Source organism: Phalacrocorax carbo, chromosome 15, assembly GCF_963921805.1.
Source record: "Phalacrocorax carbo chromosome 15, bPhaCar2.1, whole genome shotgun sequence".
NCBI classification, from domain to species: domain Eukaryota; kingdom Metazoa; phylum Chordata; class Aves; order Suliformes; family Phalacrocoracidae; genus Phalacrocorax; species Phalacrocorax carbo.
Genome location: NC_087527.1, coordinates 11,943,695 through 11,964,129, shown reverse-complemented (window position 1 = coordinate 11,964,129; position 20,435 = coordinate 11,943,695). Strand labels below are relative to the sequence as shown.

Here is a 20,435-nt window from a genome sequence, read left to right as displayed (position 1 = left end):
AGATGCTGTCATTATACCCGGAATTAATAACAAATTTAATCCCAAATCTTTAGTTATTAAGGAGGGTAAAAACAGAATATGATGAAGCAGAAAAGGTTCTTACAAAACCGAAGGAAGAGGGATGTTGGAGCCAGCACATTGAGCAGATCTAAAAAGAGGGCTCTAAAAGGACTTGGGTGGGAAAACCTGAAGAAAACAACTGAGAGTTGCTGAAAGGATATTTTTTTTCATCTTCTGTCCTTCAGGCAGCAATTAATTTGTGTTCAGCAGTGTGCATAGTTAGTAGCTGTATTCTTAAATGCATTTAGGATGTACAAGCTGTTGTGAAGCTGTTCTCAAGAGCCGGACTCAATGTTAATGGACAGTCTTCTCCAAACTTCACTGAATGCTGAATGAGGCTCCAAATTCAAAACCTGGTTATTTATTTCTGTCCCAATAGTTAGGTATTAACTCCTATTTAAAAAGTTCTTCTATTGCCAATTACAGACACCTTTCAAAACCCGCTGTTGAGGCGTAGCGCTCAAAGCCAAGCCAGTGAAATCAGGATTCCTCTGGGAGCGGATAATGGTGAAGAGCTCACACTTTTCAAACTTTTATGAAGCCAGAGCCTACTTATGCACAACATGGTCAGTGGGTCTGTAAAAACCACTGCCCTCAAATATCCTGGGTTCTGCTCGAAATGAAAGTCTGTTCTGTGACTCTGGGTATCGTCTGAGATTTTTTTTAATAAGCCCACACAGTGAATTTATGTGTGAGCCAGAGCGAACCATAACAAATCTCAACTGATTTGCATCACTGAAGGATGTGACAATTCTATGATGTTTGATGACTGCGTGTTTCATCTCACCTCAGCAATTCTACCAGCCCCAGGAAAACTGTAAAGAGCAGGAGAAGCTGCCTGTCAAAATAATTCATACAGCTTTGATTAACAGAACATGGCGACAACCCCCTTCTCAGATGGTTCTGAGAGTAATGTTAGTGAACGCTGTGTTTCTAGCCAGCTCTTAGTGATCAAGTCCCCTACGCTTACCATGACGTTTCTAGGTTAACTTTTCTAAGTAACAGTACTGTTGAGAACGGCTTGTATTTACTCCGCATTTAAATAGCGTTCATCTGTAACGCACGGGAGTTTACTAGCTCCTTGTGAGGTAATCACAGCAGGTATAACCAAACTGTGGAACTACACAAGTACAGATAACCAAACAGATATGCAGCAGTGAGCACGATCTGTCTTTAAATATTCTTTTCCAGTCTCATCAAATTTCTGAACATTTCTCAAGGTAAAAATTGACAAACAGCATCTCCAAGTGGAGAGCCTCACCCGCCTGTTACACTTGTTCACAGATGGCAAAATTACCATCAGAAGTGATAATCAAATACAATTAAAACCTCTACACCCAGCTGAACAATGGCTAAACTAACCAGAGCGATTATACTCCTTTGGGGATTGTCAGTGGTACTTGCTGGGCTCTGACTTGGGCGAAGTCTAGCAGTTACAACAGAATACTCCGTGCACATTATGTAATTCAGAACTTTGTCTTGCTTAGTACATTCCAATGAACATTGCTACACAGAAGCTGTGAGCTATTTGGGGTAAGAGAACAGATATAAACATTGAAACTCCTGTTAGTTGGTCTATCAGTAACACTTTGGTTGACAGTGCACCTGGCCTTCAAGCCATCCAGTGGCATTGCTAAATACGCCAGTCTCATTAAAAACAGTCAAAATAGGAAAGAATTCAGTGGCTGAGGTCACTCAACTACTCTGGCAGAGTCATTATTGAATTTCTACTAGCGTGATTACAAAGAGGGCACGCTCAGTCCATTAATTTGCAGCATGGAAACCAAAAATCAATGGGGTGCTACTTAAAACTCCTTTTGTGATAATTACCATCATGTGTGCAGGTATACACATGGAAGGGGAGTGCGTAAGCTGCTCTTCACAGCCTTGAACAGGGAACGGATTATCTGGCAGTTGGACTAGATGATTGCTGCAGGTCCCTTCCACCTGAAATATTCTACTCTATTCTTGTTTTCTGAGCTGTATGTCAGAAAGAAGGAAGGAGAGAAAAGTAAACCTTTAGTCTAAACTTGGGGTGAAATTCCAACTGCGAAGGAAACTTTGCCATTTGCTTCAATGAAGCTAAGGTTTCTTCCCTGGAAATTTAACTGGAACTGAAATACCTGGCAAGTAATCAAGAATTCAGCATTGATCTATCAAAAAAAAAAAAATCTCTACAACAAACATCTCAGTACTTATTTGCCTATGAAATCACTAGCATGTTGGCAAAGTAGTAACAGGAAAGTTGCATATGCTCTTGGTGAATGATAGTGGGACAAACTGGTATACATTGCTTCAGCAGATCTACGCTGACTTATGCGAGCTGCTGACACTTCTCATTCCGACCCTTCAAAGTAAAAAGAACATACCACAGATATTTCCAGGAAAAAGTACTGAATTTCCTTGCTTAAGGAAGAAGAGCATTCAAAACCCAGTGGCAACTTGTGTAATACTGCTACTCCCCTTTCATTTTTCATTCTTAATTTTGAAAGCGTAACAAAAGAAAATGCTCGCAGATCTTAATCACCCAATATCGTCTACTGAAAGAAACAGAACCCCAGGGGTCTTATTTAGGCAGCGTTTGATGGATCGTGACCAATTTTTTGAGAACTCGCAGACATCTACTACCTTTCAAAAGAGCACCCCACCTCCACCTTGTTCAATTGCCAGGAAATACACAGCATCCGCCAAACACTTCCTACGTCTCCTCCAACCCACCGATTCACGTAACAGAAACCGACTCAAACCGGGTGATTTGTACAAGCACTTGACGCAGCACGACAAATTCTACACTGATTTACACTAAGGGACTGTGGCTGCACAGCTTTGAAATAAACAGGGGTTGCTTTTTAAAATGTCAGTATTTGCTGATATTCACCATGAAGTGATAGTGAAGCAAAACAAGATCTTCCTTCATTCCCAGAATGCGAAATACCAGAGGTCTCCCTGCAGCCTGAGTTGTAGATAAATTATGACTTGCAAATGATGAGTTATAGAAGCCAATAGAGTACCTACTCTTTCTTGTGTAAGACATTTATGTGTGGAGAACTGCAACAATCCTTGATGCAAGCTAGTTTTTTAGACTACAGGAGCTGCTTTGTCTATAACAAAGATTTTTCTTTCTACGCTTGTAAAAACACGCATTATCTCTACCTACGATGTAAAATGTGCAGGGGGAATTGAACGGAATCCATCATAACAGAATGTGAGAGTCCTTGGATTTGCTGAATTGTGTTATGTCCAGCTTGAATTACATAAACTGTTGTGTTTGCTAATAGTGCTCATACGCTGCAAGGTGTTTGCAGAACAGTAAAGATGCTGCCTCATTCAGTCTGAAGCACTGCTAACGTGGCCTACTAGTAGTTATGCAAGAAATTAGTATTGTCCCCATATCAGCCTGCAAAAAATTCAGACATGCTCCCCACCTGGAAATGAATCCATTCAACTATTTTCAGGCAGAGGCCCAGAATTAACCAGACAGAGGAGGTGATTATTTACTGTGAAGAGTAGGAGCCTTGTCACAGGCTAGGACCCTGCTGCATACGTACAAATAACGAACACGCTGCTGCCTCAGCAAGCCTACGAGTATAGCAGAAGAGAGACAGCAGATGGATGGAGACAGGCGAGTGCATGGAAATACTGACAAAAATACTAGGGAGTTGTAGGACAAGGGCTGTATTTGGTAGCAGCCTGGCTATTGTGAGCATTTTTCTAAGAAGATAGCTGAAGAAGAGGAAGGTTTTCTGAGCCTGAGATGTGTCTCAAGGGTGCAAGCACACTTGGACCGACGCATGAACAACCACCTCTCAGATAAGGCCTTCAAACTGTTTGAGTTCAGGACCTCGTGCTGGTTTCGCATTCAAACCCACGTATTTGTAATCACAGAACTGGATACTGCAAACAAGTTTAAACAAACATCTTATGATCGTGTAAAGCTTGATCCTGGTTTAAATTACAAAAGTGAGAATCAGTAGATTAATTCCATTCAACCCAGTGGAGCTAAACCAATGTAAAGCTGGTGCTAATGAGACAGCAGTTAGGTCTGCAAAGTGTTTATGAAGACTCAACTTCCTCTAGAAACCCTGTATTAATCACATAAGTGACTTTAAGTGATAATTTTAATGTGATAATTTTAATATAAAATTATTTTTTTCATTACAACTACCTCCAACTGGAGGATATGCGATGGATGTAACAGCAGAGATAAATGAAATGCATTTAAACTCATGTTGAATTTTAAAAAGAGAGGGGAAAAAAAGCAGCATGTCAAAAACAAGTTCCATCTTTCTCTTATTTAGGCCTGGTGAGAGGTACAACAAAAGACAGACAATGTGGTCTCTGAATGAAGAAGGCAGCAGGAATAGCGTTTATTCCCTGCTGCAGGTATACAAGTAACATCACTCATTTAATTACACGCACAGGTCAGCTGGGAATGGAACTTAATGATGTGAACCAAAGTGGCAGCCAGGAGCGGTGACTGGAGACTGGAGGGAGAGCTCTGCTACGAGCGGCGAGCAGGAGCCCACAGCACCAGCAACGCGCAGCAAAACCCTCCGAGTCAGCACTTACCATGATCTGCCGGGTTCCTTACCAACCTTGCTGAACTGGTGAGACTTACAGCAAAGCCTTAGCATCTGTGTAATAATTTTCCCCCCGTCTGATAGAGCAGTCACCGTTATTGTATAACGAAAGAAATAGAGAAGATATTTTCACCTGTACTGTAAATAGGCAGTATCTCATCAAACTAAAGTAACTTTGAGTGGAAAAGTAACTCTCAGAGAGGCAGTGCAGAAACAAATGGTTCACCTGTCTAGTGTCTTATGCTTTGTGTAAGGAAAGGAAAAGGTCTCAGATAAACGGTGATACTTTACCACTGTCAGCCGGTTACCTGCTACTGATCTGACAGAGGCATGAGATCGGAAAAACGTTTAAAATAATCTAATTCTCTTTTATGAGATTGCAGCCTATTTTCCAGAGGTCTCTCCTGACTGGTTTTAAGCGTCTTGAGTTCAGAGTTTTGTTATTACAAAATACCTCAAGCAGCAACGGTACAGAGGGCTTACGTGTGTAAGAAACATATTTCAATTTGCTCAGCCGAATACTAACAAAGATCTTATTCACTTTATTCTAGAAAGGTTTGGCTTTTGGCACTTTTTCCTAAATTTTCTTCATTCTTATTGCCTGACTGATTTATTTCCTCTGCTGTGAAAGTTACAGAGGAAATCAGAGTCGCTTGGCAGCATGATGTGGTATTGCTGAACTCAGCTGTTTATGGCTTTCAGCAGATGTTTCTGCTTCAAAGACAGTGTGAGAAAAAATACACATGCACAAATTCTGGCCCCCCCATTTCTGCATCTTTTGTCTCTTACCTTCCAGTGCCTCCAAATCACAAGGAAGGCTGCATTACAATAGCTGCTAAAACATCCAAACCATGCCACCTGTCACAGATAAATACGAGCTCACCTCACCTCAAGTTAGAACTCATGATGTGAGGTGCAAAGAGGAAGAATTAACAGAAGTTTCAGTCCCTGAATGTGCTGCGTCAGACAAAGATTTTCATGGATAACCTCGCTATGAACTGCAGCTTATTAAAATGGAGAGCAAAAGGGATTGCTGTGTGCAAGAGGCAAGAACAGAGCAGCTTTCGGCAGAAGATGCAGGTGGGACAGCCGGCCTTTCCTACTGCATATTCCGGGAGCTCTGCAAAACACGTCCTCAGGCATAAGTCAAAGGCTGAAAAGTAGAGTGTATGTTTTCCAGTCACTCTCTGAGAAATGAATACTTTGTCAGATATCAAAAAATAATCTCACCCTGGACATCAGGAATTACAGTTTTTATCGAACCCACCTATCAGTTTGGGATGGGTATAAAGCTGTTGTCCCCATTACTCCACGATTGCACCTCCTATTCAATTGAATATGTGTGGGGCACGGCTCTATTTACATACTAATGAAATAAAACAATATATCTGACCCGACTGGAAAGCAGAGAAGGCACTGACAAGCAAGACAGCTTTCTCAGCAAGGCTGGGTTATTGCATGCATTGGCTAAGCCTCCAGCATTTGGTTTTGATAAGCATGTAAAAAGCTTTTCCAAACTATACAGATTTGCTGAGCAAACAAATGTGATGCTTTCATATGGGCAAGAAATATGCAAAGAATGACCTTTCTCTTGGTGCTTCAGCCCTTCTGCTTCCCAACAGACCCAGGAACTCCAAAGCAGACAAAAAAAATATAGAATTTATTGGAACTGGGCTGGAACTTCTGTAGAGATTGTGAACAGATCTCATTTCATGCATTTTGTTATCTCCTCTCCATTAATTAATTTCTTTTCTTGGAAAGAAAACTCATGGGAATGCCTTAACTCCTTGGCTACTACTATGTTAAGTTACCTATAAAGCCTAACGTAGTATTTTTTGAATGGTCAGGACTAAGTTTACCACTGGTTCTGTTGAAATCCAACATGAAAATTCATTTCAATAGCCTAACAACAGACTTTCTAAAACCTTATCTTAGGTTATAATGTCTTGCTTTGAATTTCAAACAGAATAAAGACTGTTGCGACATACCTGATAAGAAAGAAAATACTTTCCATTTAGTATCTTCTACAACACTTGTGCAGACCGTGTTGGGTTTCTGACCCAGCTTTTTTTCGTTAGAAAGCAGGTATTTATGCTGATGGCAAGTTAAGCACAAATTTCTATTGAAAGAATTGACTGATAGTAGTGTTGTTATTTATTTGGATTACGGTAGGGCCAACACTCCCTTATGGATCGGGGCCTCTCAGTGGTAGGCGCTAGATGAAAACTAGACAGACGTACGTTGTTGCCATGACAATTGCCATAGTTATCTCAAACTTGATCCTTCTGAACTTGCATTATTGAAAGTACTGAAAAGAAAGGGTCCTTCAGGCTCAGTGAGAGTCCTTGTCCATGAGGGCTCCCATGGAATTTGCTTTTCCTTAATGCAAGTGAGGGCTGCCCATTAAGTCAAAACCACTCAGGATTCAAAAGGTTCAACAAGTTGCCCCGCTCCCACAAGTACCCAGTGAGGCAGTAAGGCACAAGAAACAAATATTCCCTCTCAAGTCAGTTTGTGCAGACACTTGCTTAGATGCTGCAGCAGAGAGAGCAAGCGAGGCGGCAACGGAGCATCCGCCTCTTTCCTGCAGGCAGCCTATGCCTGAATGAGACACGAGAGACATTCTTCATCCTTCCTCCCTCCCCAGCTCGGGGCTTTGATAAACACTCCTGACATTCAAAGCAGCAAAAGAGGAGCCGTATGAAAGGCTCCTTTGGGAAGCAACCTTCTAACCCTAGTCTTCTGTGCCCTAGAAAAGATACTGTTACAGGGCACAGCTGGCTGATCCTTCACCATATGTGCAGATGTCCAGTGCATCTTTGGCACCTAAACTGTACGCTGGAGACATCTGTGCCCTAATTTGACCTGAAGCAGGCGTCCTAACACAAAGAGAAACCTTAAAACGCAAAGACAGCAGGCAGAGAGAAATTATTTGGGGAATCGGATGAGAACGGGGGGAGGGAAAGGATCTTTAAAGCAGTAGGTAAAGGTTTAGCTATATTATTCCTGATACCGTTATTGACGACTACATGCATACATTGCCATGAATCATTTCAAGCAGACAGCAGACAGATGCACATCAGAGGAATGATTCGCCTTGGAAGCTCTGAGGGTTGCACTGGTAATTTGCCAGCAGTCTAAAAGACTGCATCTACTTTGCACCAAAACATGCATGATGGTTAAAACAAAATACTCAGGAGGCCATAATGCTTGTTCATATGTGACCTTCTCATAAATGAATGGAAATTGTTTCTCTTTTGGGGGTTCAATGGTAAAAGAAATCCACTGCTGATGTCTACTTCCCAAAGTATCTCTACAGTTTGTACAAATCAGTTTCTGCAGGCACAGCTGTGACCTCCTGCAGACATGTACAACTTCCCGAGCACCTACTACTGCAGTAATGGCATGTGCCACCTCAGGTCTGCTCCTGCCTCAGCTATCAGTCAGAGGGATAAGCAACTGCAATGGAAAAATCCCGACCCACGAGCGCCAAACCTCCGAGTCCTTGTGAAAACCAGTGTCCTCTGCCCAGCCTGCAAGGCTCTGAGGTCAGAAGGCACCACTGCTACTCTGCTGAGCCCTGCAAACCACCCGGACCCAAAACTGTGCCGGGGAAGATGACACGGATTCAAAAATTTAGTGACACCCAGCTCATAATGTGTGAACACTCTTCTCTGTATCCATATATCAGGCACAGACCGAGTGTCTTCAGGTATACCCAGACACACACACTTGCATGGCTTACAGGTTTTCAAGTTCAAGGCATGTCATACATATACGCTTTACTTTTATTTTTCAATCACAAGAGAATTCACCTCACTGACATCCCTTAGCAGCATATGGTGCCGCCAGACAGAGGAGAGACCTGCGCAGAATTGTAACAGCTTTCTTGCTTTCCTCCATGCCCCGATAATATGAAACACAACCTGGTAACGTCATTAGCTGTCTCCATGTGAATGCAATGATACCCAGGCAGCATTAAAAAAAACCAACCAAACAAACAACTAAAAAAATGTGTGCGCGTGTGGCAGGGGGAATAAGTGATTGTGACACAGTCTGAAACATAAACACAACATCTGGAAGCACTCTTCCCGAGTCTGCCTCTTTATCAGACAGATGGCTGGAAAGCTGTAAGCCCACGGGCCTCTCAAAAGGTTCAAGGCCAAGAGGATAAAGTGCTACATCACAGCAGTTTTCCATTATGTCAGTTTTTCTAAATGTCTCTCCCTTCTCCCACACTCAGTTTCTCTGCCCGGCTGACAGAAATCAAAAGCACTGGGTGACGCCGTTCCTCCACACAGTACAGCATCCACGGGCAGAAACATCAGCCCACAGACAGACTGAAGGCAGCTTGCTCCAGCCCGCTTCCAAGTCTGAAGGAGCAAGAGGAGTTAGGCCTAGATTAGCCCCGGTCGCTGCTTCTTAGCTCTTGACACCGCACCTATAGGATGCTCTGGCTTTGGCAGAGGAGCCAGCTTAAGAAACTCCCCTAACCCTCCTTGCTCCTACCATTGCTCTGCCTTTCTCATCCCACGGCTGACAGCGTACCAGCTGGTGGAGGTTTGCTATTTAAAAAAGAAAAAAAAAAAAGGTGAAAATTACTTAGGTTAAAAAATAACCCTTGCTCTGTCTTGGAACAACTCTTAGACCCTGCGCTGGCAATCCAAAATAAACTACACAGCACGTACGAGCCCCTTCACGGGAGCTGTTCTCAGGGTAGATGTGGTACATCATAAATCAACCACACAAGCCTCAGGTTGGAACCAAACAGAGGCAAGACTACGATATGGAAATGGTTATAACAGTAACCAAAAATATCTCTTCATCTACCCTTAGGACACATTTCAAAACTACCAGCTTTTCTCCAGAAACGAGAAACAAGGGAAAACAAGTGACCAAGCAGTAGCCTAAGACTTGTTTTCACTAATCAGTGCTGTTGTTACCCTCATCAATAGCTACTTGAATCTCAGCACAAATTGCATTATGAGGCACACAAACATTGCTGATTTCAAGCTGTTTTCACTTACTTGATGTAGTGGTAAACTCTGAATAAATCTAAGTTAAGAAGCTTTGGCTCTTGGCTTTAGCAGCACAAATTCAAAGAGAACAAATATTACTTAAAAAAGTAAAAAAGCTTGACCCAGTTAAATTCCCAAAATGTAATGGTAAACAAATACTGATGTAGCTAAAATATGTCCCTTGTTTTTATTGTATTTATGATGTGAAAGGTATATTAGCTGCTAAGTGGTGTTGCGTTCAGATATAAACTGCTTGTTTCAAAGTGCTTACAATGTAATTATACCCACACACTAATGACAGTAGAAATATGCAAGAAAAGAAAAGCAAAGCAGGAACGAAAATGAATAGTTTTGCTGAGTATGGGTGTTTGTTTCCAGGGATATGAAGGGGAAGGAGTGTGACGGTTCTCCATGGTGTGTCAGGGAGACTCCCGAGTAAATGAAAGCACATAGAGAAAGGGCAGAATCTCCTGTTTACGTGCGTAACTCAACACATCGCCCTCCCCGTTGTGGCCAGAATGAATCCTGCATGCAGTTTCACCTGGCTACCACAAAACAGCGTGCAGGAGGCAGCACACTGCTGCACTGAGAACCTATTATGGATTTAAGTAATATTCTGACGGACTTGACAACCAACTGGGGACACGTGACAATGCAAGGGGAGAGCCAGATTACTCCTCTTGGTTGCGACAGAGGAACAAGGCACAACCATAGAAGACCCTCCATTCCCCTCTCCTGATAGCTGATTCTCTGAGCTGTGCTAGAAATAGCTGGTCATGTAAAGAAAAATAACATACTATCATCTTCTTGACAAGCTCTGTGAATGTTCATAAAGCATTCAAGAACAGCAAACTTCCATTTACTTGCTTTTCAGAAGCTCTTTTGCAAAGACAGTGCAAAACACCTCTCTCTGCTTGAACTAACCAACATATTTATGAGCTGGCCCAGTTCGCTGCAGGGGAAGATTAGCCTGTGTTGATGCTCAACTCCAGAACAGTACCTCGCACCTGCGCTGACCTTGCTGCGGAACTGCACATCACCCAGATGAACTGCGCTGCTAAACTAGCCTGAAAAAGCCGGTGGCAGCCCAGGAAGATCCCATCAGGGACTTGCAATTCTCAACCAAATTAAATTAGCTTAACAGAATATTTGCGCTCTGCGCAGAGGGCTCCAAGTGACACTTAGAAACTCCATAACTGTAATGCCCACGACACCGTACGCTTTCCCACTGGGACCTCAGCACACATACGCCCGGCTTTCCCCATCCAGCTCTTCCTTGTACGCAACCATTCAAGCCTAGGTTCGTCACGCTTTCAGAAGACAGCAACTATTTACATACACAAATGAAAGAGGCATTAATTAAAACATTGGCTTTTATTTGCATAATTAGTGCTAAAAATATTTTATGGGTTAATTAGACTTTATGCAAATCGGTTTGAGAAGATTTAATTTGGGGTTTGATAACCTATTATAGTTCTGCGGTTGCAAATACACGCAGTTACATGCTGTTCTAAAGCCATGTCTTCCCTTTCAAACTGTTTTGTTTGTTACTTCTGACAGGCTCAAATGAGATATTTTTCCTTTCCCTTTACCTCTCCCCCCCACGAGCTCTCCACTGAAAATCTCACTAACTGCAATGATATCAAGTGTAAATACATTGAACCAGTGAGCTGCTCGTGACAAGAGAAATTTCCGCACTGTACAGAAGTCTAACGTTTCCCAGGCACCCCGACTGGGCACAGAATACAAATGTTCAAATCTGCTCAGGTGTTCTGTGCCTGAAGAGAGTATAAACCGACTGCACGGGAAAGCAATAACCAACCCAGCATCCACCAAAGATTTTATGATACTCTTCAATAAGCCCGGGTTTGAGGCTAATAATAAGCGCAGAGCCAGGGAAGCATGGCTCGGACCCGTACAGTGAAAATGCGCTGTGCGGACTAACGTACAGCAGTGCTGCGAGAATTCATTAAGGTGATACCCAGCAAGAGAAAAATAATTTCCACTGAGCGCAGCATTATACGACTTTACTGTGTGTTGCAGAAGACAATCACGCTTACTGAAAAAGCACTGCTTTTATGTCTGTGGAACAACTAGACCAAGTCTCAGTAAAAACGTACTAAAGAGGAGGGCAGGCACTGGCAGGCCAGTTCATACCTGCGCTCCCAGGACTGCTCCGCTCTGCCTCTGACAGTTACCAGCGCATGGCTCAGCAGAGGAACCTCCAGTTCGGGAAGAAGTAACTGTTTGCAAAAGGGGATTCTTCTGTATTATGTACAAGACACTAAACACTGAAAGGTTTGAATTATCCTGTACCAATGCTTGAAAGTTACAGCGGTTCACTGTGGAAGAATTCATTGCTTGCTTGATGAACCAGCCACAGAGGCTGTGATATGTTCAGAGAAACAAGGTCAAAACTATCAAGCCAAAAAATTACGTTCAGTACAAACCTTTAAAATTAAGGATATTAATATTCATGCCAAAATGTCACAGACACCCCCAACGTAGGCCTATTCTATTCATTTTTTAATTTAAACTGACAAATTTTATTACCTGGAAACTGAGATACCCTATCATAGATCAGCAGATGGTACTGCAGTTAACATAAGTGTCTCCAGATTTCCAGGCTACAGGTTTAATAGCTATGAGTAGTGGCAATATGAGCCCTAAGTCTTTCAACCAACGAATGGTATCATGGATATAAATGAGTTTAATGTGCCAAGAATATGAGGTCTCATACCTGTTCCTTGAACTCGGTGCTATCCTCTGACAAGTAACTGTTGTGGTTGAATGCTTTCCACCATTCCCCACCTCTTGTTTCACGTCCCACTGCTGGGGGTCACTTGTCTTTGCACTGAGAATGTTTACACCTTTCTTCACCTTCGCCCTGTCGGAAACAGCAATTGTAAAAAGTTTACAAGAGAGTCATTCAGGACTGTGATCTTCCAAAACGCAGCTCAGGCATGGAAATCTCAATAAATTGGTTTTAAGCAAAGTATTAGATATGTTTCTAATCCATCAGCGAATAAGAGAGTGGTATCATGAATGCAGATCTACGGCAACATAACCCTTTTTTGGACAGAACCAGCTAACTGTGTGCCTTTGTCTGTCTGCCAACAGCAGGCTGGAGTTATGATTAAGGCTGAACCTGTAGGAAAACCTGCACTCAAGGTTCTTTTCTCTATTCAGGCAATAACATCTCCCAAAGAGAAATTTGTCCCAACACAGAAGCCTCAGGAAGGTTCTGTTCATCAGTATCAAGAGAAACTTGTGCTTCATCGTTGCACAGGGGAATACTTCACTGGAGTTTTTTAAATAACCCATTTTTATTCCATATTCTTCTAGGTATCAGCGGACAGGTTGTTGCTCTTCTGTCTGACAACTCCCTCTTTGTGACAGATTCCCACGGAACTTTCTGTCTGAAATCTCCAAACTGGAGAGAATACAGCTGTTGGTTAGGTCACAAGGCTTTGGAACTCAGAGATGTTCTTATAGGACAGAGTTTTCTGTCACTGTTAGTTGTTACGTCCTGTGGAAAAGTTAACCGTATTTATCTAGTGATGCTAATAACATCAGCAATAACTTTATGAAGGGTTAATTAAAGAGCACTTGCTTAATTAAGAAGCATTTGTATAAAGAACTCCCAGCAAAGATGCTATTTGGGTGCAGAACGTTTAACTGACGATCTTCAGTTCTATTACAAAGCACCAGGAATGAGAAGTAGAGATACTTATACGGCCTTTCTCTTCAAAAGGTACTGAAGGACAAACTTCCACCAGCCCACCAGACTCACACAAGGTGAGGAGTAGGCGGGGAGCAGGATGCCCATTAGAGCTACATGACTGTCGGCAGCTTGGCCTCAGCGTTGGATGGAGAAGGCAAAAGGCTGCTTAACTTCACACCGGAGTACATTCATCACGGCCTCTACTCAGCAGGAGCTTCGCATTAGCAAAGACATTAAAGCATGGTAAAAAATGTATTTTTCTAAAATATTTATGCAACACAAAATGCTAGCTATTGAGCAGAAATCATCATCGAACAAGATATCGATACCTTCTTGACATTTATGAGGACTCAGCACCTAAGTTCCCTGGAAAAACTGGTCTTTTTGCATTTTAGACACTAAACCACTTTAAAACTGCAGTCATGAATGATTGAGAGCACTTGTCTTTTGCTGCAGTTTTTCAACAGTGAGACAAAACACAATTAATTTACGGCACTGAAAGAGAAAACTTTTTTTTCCGAGTATAAAAGCATAAGTGCTTAATTCTCTCATTTGTAACATGAAACACCATGGAGCTTCACAGATTACTCTTGCTCTAGTACAACTAGCACAAACCTGATGCATCTCCAATGACTTCAGTTGAATTACTCAGAAAGGAAAACAGAAAATTTGAAGGGAGAATCAAATCTGCTATTGAAGGTTCGTTAAAGCTCTGAGTCCCATGAAGCTTCCCAACATATTACAGTTCAAATAAACCAACAATAAACATTTCATTAATAAGATCTTGATCTTATTAATCTTGAAATCTGTATAAATTCATCAGTATGTTTTTGGTATTATGCATTTTAGGAGATGTTTGGGTGTACTTTAGGATACTGTTATTTAGCAACTGGAGAGAAGTAAGAACTGCTCATTGAGATACTTTGTTCAGCTGTTCCGTGAGACGGGCTCTGAAACGCCGTAATGTCAGTCAAAATGAGGTTCCTCATGTTTGGATTTCCAACAGCCTTACAATTTTGTCAGCGGCTGCAAATCGCTCTTTCCACCATGTGGCTTGACATGGTCAATACCCGGGCTCCTGTTAATTAGGACAGACATTTTGTATGGCCGAGGTTAGTGGTAAAATACACTGCCAGAGGACGAAAGACCATGGCTACAATGCCATTTCGTTAATTAACTACAGTATGGGGCATTAAGTTGAGTGTTTTTCGCATATGCCATTATATAAAGCCCATTAAAAAAAAAATTCCATCCCAGGGTAAAGTAGGTTATGTTTAGTGAGAAAAATCAATGTTGTGATTGCACTTAGCACTGGAATTAGGGTATGAACACCCAGAAGATTGAACTTCCTAAATAAATATGCAGAAGCACAGTTTGCAACTCTCCCTCTAAAAAGGGCACTGAATTTTATATAACAAGGTCAATGGATGAATCAGAATTAAGTCAGACAGTACTGAGCCCCATACATTTTTAAATGCAGTCTGTACACATATGCTACAAATGTTTTCACTTAAGTTTTTATTTACTTAGTGTTTGAGTGCTAGCAAGGAAAAGTCTATTTAATTCCTCACCAAAGATTCATTGACCTTGTTGTATGCTCCTGATTAAATATTAATTTTTTAAATCAATAGTGCCAACTTTGTACATAAAAATTTGTAAGTTATACTACCTCAATAAACCCTGAGACCGAGGATCTGGAGGCCAAATTGCTTGACAGTCTCCTGTATTTACCCACCTAATCTATGCAGTATATATACATTTACCACAGTTACTTAAGGGAGACAGGTATGGTGACAACAGAGAGAGATGACAAACAGCTCAAGTAGTCCAGGTTGCCTTAGTGCACGGTTCCCCACCCCAACGGGAAAATTCCCCCCTTAGCCATGTCTGCTTATTCATGAGAAGATGGTTGTCCACAGCTCTACAACCTGAAAGTATCCACCAGCCATAACTTGTCGGCTTGGACTTCCACTGAAAGCGGGGTCAAAATCTTCTTCTCCCGCATTATTCCAGACAATTATTGGATTTACTGTGGGTGTCACTGAATTGCCTCTGTCACTTCAGTTATGTGCTCTCCATGGTAGCGGTAACTAAGCCAAGGCTCCAGGTCTGCTGCCCAGTAATAAAAATCACCCTTTCCTTTTTCTGGATCTAAACCCAGCCCCTGCTAAGCCAGCCACCTACATATGCACGAAACCTACGGGTAGCAGCTCATTTATCTGATTGTCTATGTGCTGAAAGTTAAGCATAGTTTTTGATCTTTTGACAGAAGCAGACCTTGCAATGGAAAGATGAAAGACCATCATTAAGAACGATGCAGAATACCAGAGGTCAGCTTCAATCCCACGCTGGATAGAGGACTATCTGAACACGTTTTTGAAGCTTTATGAACACATGGTAGCCAGAACAGTGAAAGACTTTCTTGCTTGAACTTCTGAGGTCATTAATTCATAGCTCAGGAAATCTCTGCCTCAGCTTTGTCTCAAAATAACTGTCTCTAAATCTCTCAAATGGAGAATTTAAGTATTTTGCTGGCATGCAGAACAAGCAGCATCTCAAAGGCATTACAGAAGAAGCCTCCAGCAGATCACCTAGAAATCACGACTTAATTTTTGCCAAGACCAAGTAAAAACATTTTCTTACACAATCTCACAGCAAATTCAGTTGTGTAGATGTGCAATTTCCAAGCAAATATTTCATTTCCAAACTGAAGCTTTTAGTTGTATATAAAGATTTCCAGTTAGCACCTTATCTTCCTAACATGTCAAACTTAGAAAGGATGCTTCTAATTACTACATTCTAATCAACTACAGATGAAAATCTTGCTGTTCCATTTCACTGTCCTCAAATTACAAGAAATATCAGCAGTATTTAGACATAATACTATATAGCTGATAAAGACAGTAACTGAAAGGCAATTGAATCAGCAACAGCCAGAGCTAAAGATGTGACTTACGATTTCAGGAGCTCAAATTATAGTTTCCTATTTAAATTTTAATTTTAATCTTGCAAAACCGCTATGGCCAGGGAAGGGTTCTGCCACCTGCAGCAGTGCTATAGAGAGGGCAGACTGCTGAGTACTCCGCGCAGTTCTTCACATGTTGTATGATTTTGCTGACACATGCTAATCCTAGAGAGCATCGCCTCTCTTATTCCAGAGACGTCATCCTCAAAGCACAAATCCAAGCAGGGCTACACTGCCTGGGTGTGCTGTGATACAGGTAAGTGATCTACTGGCACAGGAAGACTCTGAAGTTGCAGGTAGGCTAACGCCACGTGAAGCTGATTAGGAGCCCCTGGCTGTACAGGTCCCCAGTTCCCTTTAGCCTGGCACCAACACCTGGCTGACTCACCAGGCATTAATCATGGCTGATTTAGCTTCCTGGACAGGTCACTGCAAGATCAGATAAGCAGCAGTATCAGTGCTGGGGAAGTGCAGAAGCACAAAGTGAGGGGTGGAGCAGGGACCAGGGGAATACCCTCAGCAGCAGGTACCTCTTACATGGGGTTAGCCGTACTGTCAAACTGCACTCCGATAGGAAGTTTACACAGCAGCTTGGGTAGACAAGGCTGCACTAAAAGATAAAAAGCTAAATCAATATTAAATTCCTATAATGGGTGAGCTTTGTAATATCTGGAATAGTTTTCCAAACACTAAACCTTCTGGTTCCCATTAGACTGTTTGTTTTCAGAGAGTTATACTTAGCTCTGCATCTTTGGTGCTCCTCATAAATACCACGCTACTCTTGGCATGCTGGACTTTGATCTGAGAGCAGTCTGATTTTTCATCAGTGACCACTGCTTTGTACAGACAGTCTCTTCAGCTCACATCTGTTGTCCAAGCTGCCGTGCTGGAAGACTTTTCTTTAGGAACTATTTCATATGTAAATATGAGAGACAGATGCAGGTTCAGTCTAGCCAGGGGGATTGGCTCATCTAGAAGGTAGTCCCTGGGTCACACGAGCCAAGCGTGGGCATGCCGCACCTCACCATGCTGGGCAAGGGAGAGGATGCTCGTGCTAAATCCTCTGCATTTCCACAAGTAAATCCTCGCCTGTTTAAATTTGTCAAGTTGGTGTTTCAACTTAACAAATAGTGACCCCTTTTGGTCAGTCTTCTCTGGAGCCTCGATGTTTCTTGCAACTCTGCTAATCCTCCCGCAGTTGCCCAGACCAGTAGAAGACCTTGACGTTACTACTGTAAAGGTCGCATTGCAAGAAATTATTTTACTGTATCTCCCAAAACCCAGGGAGCCTCTCCTGGTGGCCTGTTTCTGGGCTGCACTTTACAGTAAGCCTCTAACCTTCCCAAGTTCTGCCAAAAAAATTTCAACTTCTTCCTGCCATGATTTAAGTTCACTGCTTTCCTTCTTTGTTCTCAGAGTAAATCAGGAGATTAAAGCCAGCTGCGGGAACCCATAAAACCCAGGCAGGAGACTAACCACTGCAATTAAGCAAGATTTGTTTTATTAAGTAAATCTTTTTCCTTTCATCTTTCTATGTGAAATGAGTTGCAAGATCTCACCACAGCTCTGAATGAACAGGACAGACATCTGCCTGGCAAAACAATTATTTGTTAAAAGCCTCATTGCTGGCCTTAGCTGAGAAGCCAAAAGCAGAACAGAAGAATATGACCTGGTTAGCTGTGTCGACCTTAAATATGCTCCTTTAATTTGCAAAATACACGGCCAGAGCAAGTGTGATTAAGTGGCTACAGCTCCACTCAGGGAATATGGGGGATCAGGGATCAGCTCCAGGCTTCCTGCATGACTCCGCACAAGCCACAGGAGCCCTGTTTGCCTCCATTATACCCTAGGAAGGAGATTTCCACCTGTGCCTCACGTGGCCACCTCTTTGCTACACAGGTTTTCATTTACAAGCCACGTGCACAGGTAAGCAGCAAAAGAAACCCCCATCTCAACTGGGGAGTTTAGGTACTAACCTCATTAGGTAATAAACTACTGCTAATAGTAGTATTTCAGAGCTGGTTCCCATTAAGAAGGCTAGTCTGAAGGGTCATCCATGCAAGAACTTTGTTTTCTTTGATTTCTAGATTTACAACATGGGCTAATTATTAGTGAAAACCAAAGATCTTGGTCCTCAGAGCACCCTTTCTCTTTCAGTAATTTTCTTTCTCATGGAGTATCCAGAAAAGGTCTTCAGGAAAGAGATTTTATAAAAAAGGGTAAACACCCTTCAAAATGTCAAAACAGCTGATTTCTAGGTATTTAGTCATTGCTCTTTGCTCCCTCCCCTTTTCCTTTCACTTTTTAGAATGCTGGCTTATATGAAACAGCTTCAAAAAGAACGCCATGCCAAAACCAAAAAAGTTGGAGCATTTTACTTTGAAAATGCAGTAATCAAATCCTTAAGGATCTCCAAACCAGAATGCTCAAGCTTCTTGAACATAGGTGTAATTCTGCAAGCAGCTGAGACAGATTTCAGTATTTCTGAAACCTCCTCTGTCAGCTGAATTGGACTAAATTCAGCTTCCTCAAAACTGCATATTTTGGTGACTTCACTGTCCATCAAAATTATAAAAATTCCTTCCATTGCAAGTGACCAATCCTGGGTTTCAAAATTGCTCAGGGGCTCTTCTGTTGTAGGGTTTCTCACATAACTAAAATTCCCTGAGACACTAGGAAAATCAGCTGTCTTTTCTTTCAATGGGAATAGGTGCTTCAGATCCCTTAGGAAGCTTTGAAGAGCTCAGCTGCAAGGCACGAGGTGGATGCTGTCAGCTGTATTTTTTTTAATTCCCCCAGAAAATAAATCAAATGTGCTTTGGGATATTCCAGTCACAGAGTTCTTTGGTTTGGGCTGATTTCTGTGGTTAACTCTTTGTCAGCATTACCAGTCTTCTTGAGATGTCCGGTATCCCATCATTTATTTTAAAAGAAAAGGAAAAAAGAGATGCTTTCTGCAAAGCTTGGATACCACTGCTTAAGTCGCAGAGATGATCATTTAACCTTCTAATATATCTCATGGCAAAACTGCTTTCTCCAGCACTGAATGTTAAGGGATTACAGGAAAGGCGGGGCGGGGGGGGGGGGGGGGGGGGAATATATATATATAAATAAAAGCAGGAGGGAACTACACAACACAGAGAATCTGGATTTGTCTTCCAAGCTGAGAGGAAACCCAATCTGAATTTACAACCTGCTAACATTCTGCCTCCAGCAAAGGAAAACACTGTAATCTCCTGACGTTCACAGATGCTGTCACGGAGCTGCGACTGCATTTAACTCCAGCTCATCCTGCTTTCAGAGAAACAATCATATTTCAGCCCAGATATTACTGAGGGGTTCTCAAATCCACTGGTTGGGTGGAGTATTTAAACCTGAAGCAGTCTCAGAAGAGCTCAAAACATAAGGGAGCTCTTGCAATGGCTACTAGAAGCTCTACCCACCCTCTGCCTTGGCTAACTACATTTATGGGGCCGCTTAGGCAGCAAAACCAGTTATGGAGCTCAAATTATCAGAGCAGTAACAAGAGGAGACAAGATGGTAGAATAAAGCAAAATCATGCACCAACAACTCCAGTACAGCCTACACCTTCCTTTTCTTAACACACATGTAAAGAATACGCTGGGGTTAAACCACAACGCTCCCCAATCCATAGCTTCAAGAATTTCTTTGGACATAGCAGTTGTCACCAACTCCCACAGTTTTACGTGAAGTATTGCAGGGTTGTTTTTTTTTTGAAGCCTCAGCTCCCAGAGTCATTTGGAAGGAATCCTCGCAGGTATGAAGAAATGGGGAAGAGGGAAAACTAAAAGCAGAGTAATAACTGTTAACAGTAACAAGAATTCTACATTTGTTCTTTTTGTAGCCCTTAATATTTTTGTAACTCTTGAGGTTGGCATCCCAAAATACAAAAATCCATTCCCATTAGGAAGGATGGAGATGCCTTTGTGGTAAGCACTGCCCAGGTACGGTGCAGAAAGACCTCCTCCTCCTCAGATTTTACAATGTAAGTATTAATCAGCAGATGAGAACATATAATTAAGGAGCACAAACCCCCGCTTTTCATTGCCCTTTAACTGTAACTCATG

At 42.1% G+C, this 20,435-nt stretch overlaps 1 protein-coding gene across 1 annotated transcript in view; it reads right to left on the bottom strand.

The window, feature by feature from the left end:
• TMEM132C (transmembrane protein 132C) overlaps positions 1-20,435 on the bottom strand; it is a 227,589-nt gene that overhangs the window by 86,810 nt on the left and 120,344 nt on the right. The window contains exon 3 of the mRNA XM_064466398.1: positions 12,399-12,545. Coding sequence (XP_064322468.1) covers positions 12,399-12,545 — 147 coding nt within the window. The remainder of the gene's footprint in view (positions 1-12,398; positions 12,546-20,435) is intronic.